General features: G+C 38.0%; 1 protein-coding gene across 2 annotated transcripts; it reads left to right on the forward strand.

The window, feature by feature from the left end:
- Positions 1–1,679: 1,679 nt before the first annotated feature.
- On the forward strand, positions 1,680–6,237 carry LOC103147561 (TNFAIP3-interacting protein 3-like). 2 transcript variants are annotated; one of them, XM_007565962.2, is made up of 10 exons: positions 1,680–2,188; positions 2,905–3,008; positions 3,111–3,195; positions 3,368–3,439; positions 3,521–3,586; positions 4,336–4,449; positions 4,529–4,657; positions 4,749–4,826; positions 5,385–5,510; positions 5,606–6,237. In XM_007565962.2, the coding sequence occupies exons 1-10, from the start codon at positions 2,186–2,188 to the stop codon at positions 5,717–5,719; spliced, it is 891 nt and encodes a 296-aa protein (XP_007566024.1). In that variant the 5' UTR covers positions 1,680–2,185; the 3' UTR covers positions 5,720–6,237. The 2 variants fall into 2 exon arrangements, with proteins under 2 accessions (XP_007566024.1, XP_016533967.1); XM_016678481.1 differs by lacking the exon at positions 1,680–2,188 and having other exon boundaries at positions 2,826–3,008.
- Positions 6,238–7,356: the final 1,119 nt, after the last annotated feature.

The raw sequence follows: 7,356 nt of genomic DNA on the forward strand, positions 1-7,356 counted from the left end.
TTAGATCAGGAAATGATTTGATGATTTTTGAGAATGATTCATCCTACTTCATCTTATCAGAAGGGTACTATTTTAGTTTTTTTTTTCATTCTGCAGACGTGAGTAAAATCAACTACTGATAGAGCCAAGTTGCTCTGGATTGCTGGTTTTTTACTTTATTTACTCAGGTTATCATTGTCTGAGTTTAAAATTTATCTGAAGAGCTAAAATATTTAGGTGTGAGAAAAAAAACAGAAGCAGTGTTCAAAGGAGCCAATACTTTTATTTATGTGGTTCTGCTAATTCGCTTTTGAAAACACTCAATATTTCGTATTTTTCTTTTGTTTTCCAATTTAGCACAACTGGAAAGGAAAATGTCTGTTTTATTTGCTGGAGTTTTTCTTGTTTCTCTCTTCTTTTTTTGACATTTTGAGATCAAATAAAACAAAAAATTCCTGAATGTCTTTTATCCACCCAGCCTGAGACGTTGGAATGTCTCGGCGTAAAAGCCGGGGTATCCGGCAACATCGGTTTAAAACCCCTGCCTGACAAAAATAATAACAAGAAATGAAAGCTTCCACTTTAACCAAACACACACCAACACAGGATAATGTGTGTTTGTGTGAGTTTTTATCCAGTATCCTTGGGAAAATACATGTTTGGTTGCTTGTTTCGGTGAAAGAAAAACTCCAACCAAAGGATGATGGTTCAGGTAATGGATCCTTTGCTCTATCTGTCTGCACAAGATGAAAGGGGGCCACCTTTCTGTACATACGGCAATGAAAAGCCACGGATCCTCTGCTTGTACATGTTTCCACAAGAAATGGTAAAGAGCACCTATGGGTCCAGTCCCCAGCCACCGAGTTTACTGGAGGAGGAGCGGCGACGTATTTTCCCCTCTCCTTCTTCCCTGAAACAAGGCTGCTCTGACTCAGCAACTTTGAGAACAGGCTATGAGTTTAGATAATGCAATAAGATTAGCCTGAGCGACGTGTGATTTTTCCCTTAACCCACCGCTCTGTAGTTTACTTTTTTTTTCTTTTTCTTTTTTGGACAGTTTCATTTCAGTATTAGTGGCTCTGAAACGTTTTGTGTTGGCTGAGCAGCAGCTGCAGTCAAACCATTCAGGAAGTCGAAAAGAAGCGGTGCTGACACAGTTGACACCCAATCTCTAACTACAGGAAGCCTACTGTAAGAAATGGAGATGTTTACATGCTAGACGTGATTGCGAAAATAGATCTGCACCTGTGTTTTTTTTTGTTTTGTTTTGTTTTTTGTGGTTGTTTTGAAAATTAGCTTCCTCGTCTTTAATGTTGAATCAGCCTCTCTCAACCTTTTAAACGTTTTGCATTCATATTTCTGTATGGCACGCCTCGTTTGTGCTCCCATAATAAGCAAAAATGTTGCTGTTGCTGCTGCTATTTGGAAATAAATGGTGATTAAATATGGTTCCTATTTTTCTTTAAAACAATGTTCAAGGTTGGATGGACAGCATCTACAAACAGATTTTTTTTCTCTCTCTTATCTGATTCTCACATTTGACCCTGTCAAACTTAGATGGAAGTTTTATCTAACTTCCACTTTAGTTTCAAGTGTTTTGTAGCCTCTGACAAAATTTTTGTTTTTGAAAGATTTCCCCATGTTTAGCTCAAGTAAAAATGAGCTAAAAAAAAAAGGCTATTCCAACAGCATGATGCTGCCACTATTATGTTTTACTGAGGTGATCTAGACGCTCACATTGTGATCCTTTTGTTGCCGTTTCCTACAAAATGTGTCCAAACTATACATAAGTACTTAAATAAAAGTATGAACAGTATAACATTTTTTGGAAGAAAACTGCGTAAATTCAAAACAAATGAAAACCAAAACAAACCTCCTGAACAGCTGCTTTCATATTAACATGGAAGCCTCCGTGCTTTATTTACGTAACTTTTTGCAGTGTGGTCGCAGACTTTTCTCTTAGTCATCGATTAATACTGTAAACACTTGGCAAATTACCGCACGCGCAGTTTGTACTTTCCTTTCCTTCTCAAACTCTGTCAGCGAGCGCTCGTGAGGGAACCCCGGCGCCGCTGATTGGACGGCGTCGGTTTTAATACGTCACAGGGCTGCAGGATTAAATTTAAACGGCAGAGGCGAGGCGCAGTGGAAGCAGAGGCGCTAAAACAGACACCTGTCCTGGTTGAAGACGCCTCAAGATTACAGCATGGTGAGTTAAAGCACTGTACTTTTAATTCTGACTGCTTTATGGTATCAGATATGGAATTTATAGTAATCGGTATTGTTTTAAATTTAATTATTTTAGCTTGATAAATGTTAAAAAATCGCAACAATATGATTTGTTCTTATTTTTTTTTAATGATCATTTTTAATTTACTTTTTACATATTATCTTGAATTTATTTAACATAAGTGCTATGTACAGTAAATTCTTACGACTGAAATGGTTAAAAAGCTTGAAATAACTTCCAATTAAATTGAATTTAAAACATAAAATTTGAAAGAGGTTATTTGAGCGAGTTGCTCGATGCCGTTTAAAAAAAATATTCTGAGTGAGACTGATGACTCAAAGCCTTTTGTAATGTCTAAATGGAAATATCTGAACTGCCATGATGAAGCAAACATGTGGAGGTGAGATAATTTTCTGTGGGCTTGAACCGGATCTCACTCTGAATCACGTTTGAGTTGTTTTTGCATCAGCAGCACCCCTGCAGGCTCTGTGGCTCATCTGTTGCAATGCTGAACTAAGATTTACTGGATATTGCTGAAACTAAACACAAATTCATTACTTTGCATTTTCTGTATGGCCAGGGGGAGAGGAAAGATGATGGCAAAAGTAATTAGTCTTTTTTTTTTTTTTTTAATGTTCAGATCTCTATGTGATATTTCATCAGTTTGGTTTTGCCTTGTTTTTGTATTCTTACAGTTTGTGCACAAAAACACAGGAGACAGTTCGCCTGCTGAGACGTCAGAGGCCACTCAACACAAACAAACCCACAGACTGTATCCAACACTGCCAAATATAAACAGGTGAGACTCTTTACCTCACCTCCTGAATCTGAAATGACAGATTTATAGCTCTGAAACCAAATCATGTTTGTTTTTTTTGGGTTTTTTTTTTAATTTCTCTAGATTTGAGGTTTGCTTGCCACTCGGCTCCACTGGGGAAAAACTTTGCGCAGCTGCTGAGAGTCACAATGAGCAGAAACACACACAGGTTGGTGAAAGCGGGAGGTTTTTCAGTCTCGTGATTCTCCCTTTACTGCAACGGTACAGCAAAACTTCCAGAACTGTGTAAAAGGAAGTTTTATGTTGCACAAATGCCTCACTCTTGGATGCTGCGTATTTATGCTTCCTCTTTTTTTTTCTCTCTCGTCGGTGTGATTCAGTCGGAAGAGCCGCTCAGCGGTTATTACGCCATGAAAGAACAGATTCTCATCTTGGAGCAGCAGAATAAAGAGGTGTGAACATTTCAGAATTGACTTGGATCAACTCATGCATTAAGTTTTGTTGCTTACAGAGTTCTCTTTTTTTTTATTCAGCTTCTTGCTATTAACAATAAGTGGGGAAAAGAGTACAGAACGATGGTGCAGTATTACAAGAAGAAGGTAAGGACCGCAAAGACTTTTTCTCATATGATACATATACACGTCTTGAACGTTTTGGGATTCTGCCTTATTTTATTGGATTTTCCTTGGTTTTCAACATGTTATACTCACGAGAAATTGACTGACGTGGTTTTAGAGCCATTGTTTTGCTGCAGTTAAAGCTCTAAATCTTCTGTCTCTGTCATCTTTGATGGTCAGGAGTTTTACATTTTTTTGCCCATTCTTGTTGGCATAAGCAGCTGAAACTCAACCAGACTGAATGTGTCTGGAAACATCACTTTTCAAGTCGATTTGAACTTTGACTACGCCATTCCAACCCATAAATAGCCTTTGACCTGATTTGGATGTTTGGGGATTTTGTTCAGCTGGCCGATGAACAAGCTCAGTTTTGTTGTTGTTTTTTTTTGTTTGTTTTTTTTTGGGCAAACTCGGGTAAATTTGCTCCCTTCATGTTGGTAAAAAGTATCTTTGCAGCTCCTCCAGAGTCACCACAGATCACTTGGCTGCTTTGTCCAGATTCTGTCCAGTCATGTTCAAACCTTATAGCCTATCTATGATTTAAACTTAACCCCAAATGCAACAGCACATGTCCATGTTTAGATTCAAACCGTGTATAATTTTCCTTCAACATAACAAACATGCACTACTTTGTGTTTTTGCTCTAAAATCCCAGTAAATGTCAAAGCAGTTTGATACTTTTTATTTAATTTAAAGTTATTTCAGCTTCATGGTCTGCACTTTATTCACAGGTCCAGTTTTTAAAAGCATTAAAACAAGATGGTGTCTCTGAAGAGGAGAGAAGCGATGAAGAAGAGAGGCCTGTCACATTCTGTAAAAAGGAAAAGGTCCATAAAGACACCCAGGTAAATGCACCGGACAAGTTTTCAACATTATAGTTTTTATTTTTTCCATTTCTGAGCTCTATCAATTTATTTAATCCAGCCTGGGAAAGACGGCGTTGGAACCGAGTTGCGGACTGCAGAGGAGGAAACCGAAGAGCTGCGAGCGCAGATCCACACTCTGACCCGTAGGTGGCAGCATCAGCAGGAGGAGATCAGGAGGCTCAACAAGGTCAGAACTCAGTTTCACACACTTTACTCCTCCATTCGGCACAGAGGCGTGTTTACCAGCTCTAACATCAGCTTCACGGTGTCTCCCAAAGGCCTTAGAGGAGAATCTTCAGAGATCTCAGCCTGTGGAGAACAGCAGTGAGACACTACAAGACATCTGGAAACATCAGGTGAGAAATGATCACCGTCCGCTCCTCAAAGTACTCAGTGAACGCGCATCTTATGCGACTTTGTTGTGTTATTTTAGCATAACTTTGGCTGTGTTGAGGAAAACTGCATAACATGTTGTATAGAGAGGAGAGAAGTTACTAATTACATTCCTAAAAGGAAGTTATGAACACATTGATGTGTAGGTGGAATAACATTAACAAATAACTTTGCACAAATAAAAAAAAAAGATAAAGAAAAAAAGTCTAAATAAAATCCATCCATTCATAATCTTCTGTTTACTGGCGTCGGATCATAATCACTGTTTATGACAGGATTTATAAACACTGCTTACATTTTGATTTACAAACTCTGAAAAAAATAAAAAGCTGTCAATGTGAGTAACCCCTGTTTGTAGTGTTGCCTCCAAAAATCTAATTAAGATCTTTATGTAGACATAAACTGGACCATAAAGTGTGTTTATAAATGAAGATCTTCATATCAGGGAGGACAGAGTCAAAATAAAGTGCTGCTACGACAGACTGAATCATCTCCGCTCGATGCACTGATGTCCGTTTTAGGCTGAAGTCTACAAGGAGGACTTCCTGAAAGAGCGCAGGGACCGGGAGAAGCTGAAGGGGAAAAATTTGGAACTGGAGAAGCGATATAAAAAGGTTCACGACGAGCTGCGTGTCTTCAAATCCCAGGTACTTCAAAACGAGTTTTTTTTTTTTTTTTTTTCCACTTGTAATTTTCTGAGTCGAACCCGACGGATGCTGACGTGGCGCTTTCGCTCTTCCAGGTGACTCTGGCGCAGCCGGTGCACCGCTGTTCCTGCACGAATCGACCCAAACATCCAGACAGGGAGCACCAGCAGCAGCAACAACAACGCTACACTTTCAGCAGCAAAGACTGAACGAAACGTTTGGAGTTTTGAACGGTGATGTTTCAGTGGATCTCGGTTGGAGGAGGTCCGGACAGAAGAGCCTTCAGAAGGACAACCTGCAGCAGCTTCGGGTTACTGGAGGCACAGAAGGTGTTGCGCTGTCAAAACACTATGACGGATGCAGACTTCCAGGGAATGTTTTAGGGCATCTTAGCCTGTCTGCAGGAAAGGAAGGAATAAAACACAACCATAATGGTTTGCTTTATCACATAGTAAGGAACAGGAGCTGAATCTATGCTGCAACTACAGCTTATAGCATGCGACTTCTTATACACTATTAACATTTAACCACTTTTAGGACCTCGCATTTTGCTTTTAAAGATTGGAAAAAGACAAAAAAGAAACTCTAGGAAGAACCTGATGTAGTTTTTTTTCCAAGACAAGTTGTATTTTATACAGTATATTTATTTATTTAGGTTTGATGGATTTAATGGCACTTGTATTTTACATAGTTGTTTATTTATGACGAAAATAAACATTTGTCTTTACTTTTTGACTCTGCATATCATTCGAGAAATACTGCTGACTATGTATGCAGAATTTTGTCCAAAAAAAAACGAAGAAAAAAAAAGATTTCTATATTTTAGTTTAAATTAAAATCATTAATTCTGTGCATAGAACTAAAACACACATCTGGTATCAGTTATTTTTAACTAATTTATAGTTCAGCTGAACAACCAAATATGTTAATTTTAAATTTTTAATCTGGTTTCTTAAGAAAAGATACAAAGAAAACCAGACATCGCACTTGCAAGCAGTACTTTGCAAAAGCTTTTATAGTTCTTGAACTATAAATATTCTAAAAACGTTGTGGGAAAAAAGCCACATCTTTTCCAAATAGATGCATCCATTAAATCTGACTGAGCTTGAGTTGTTTTGCAAAAGAAAATGGTCAAAAACAGGGAAGCTTTCCAAAAGCTTTAGAGCTTTTACTGAAGCCAAAGGTGCTGCTGCAATGAAAGATGAATGTAAATGAACACCAGTTCTTAAGATGAAATCAAAAAATGATTGAAAAAGTTTTTTTTTTTTAAGTGAAAAAGTGCCTGCAGGCTGGTTGCACACTTAGCTGAAGGCTTTGGGATGACAGCCTTGTGACAAAAAGTGAAAAACCAATTCTATACAAGAAAAACATAAAGCAAAGGATTAAATTGTGATCCTGAAAAAAAAGCTTTTGAAATTTATTAAAGATTTAACATTTTTCCGCAGTACATAACAGTACATACCAAGCTGTCATTTGGAAAAACAAAACGAAATACCCCTGAACAAACTTCTGATAAGATGATGAAGCTCAAACCAGAACGTAACTTCATTGAAAAACGCCAACAAACGGATCGCCAGAAGGGCGAACCTCTAGTGACCTCTTGTGGTGAGTCTAAGGAAGTGACAGAAACGTCCAGATTTTGTTTTTCCATTAAAAGATGTGCAGCCGGGATAAAAAGATTGCTAAAACCGAAATATTTTGGTCAAGATACTTTCTCATTTTACATTTGATTTAAAAAAAAAAAGGTTGGAAAAGAAAAGCTTTGGGAAGAACCGTCATGGTCACAGTTCTACCATCAGTGACTTGCAAAAATGTCCACGCAGCTTAAACTTTTACACATTTTTTT

The sequence above is a fragment of the Poecilia formosa genome, unplaced genomic scaffold (genome assembly GCF_000485575.1).
Source record: "Poecilia formosa unplaced genomic scaffold, Poecilia_formosa-5.1.2 Scaffold184, whole genome shotgun sequence".
Taxonomy (NCBI): Eukaryota; Metazoa; Chordata; class Actinopteri; order Cyprinodontiformes; family Poeciliidae; genus Poecilia; species Poecilia formosa.

Coding starts and splice junctions, on each gene's coding strand:
- LOC103147561 (XM_016678481.1), top strand. CDS start 2,842: ATGTTCAGATCTCTATGTGATATTTCATCAGTTTGGTTTTGCCTTGTT. Junction 3,196..3,367: donor ATGAGCAGAAACACACACAG/GTTGGTGAAAGC, acceptor GGTGTGATTCAG/TCGGAAGAGCCGCTCAGCGG. Junction 4,658..4,748: donor AGATCAGGAGGCTCAACAAG/GTCAGAACTCAG, acceptor TGTCTCCCAAAG/GCCTTAGAGGAGAATCTTCA.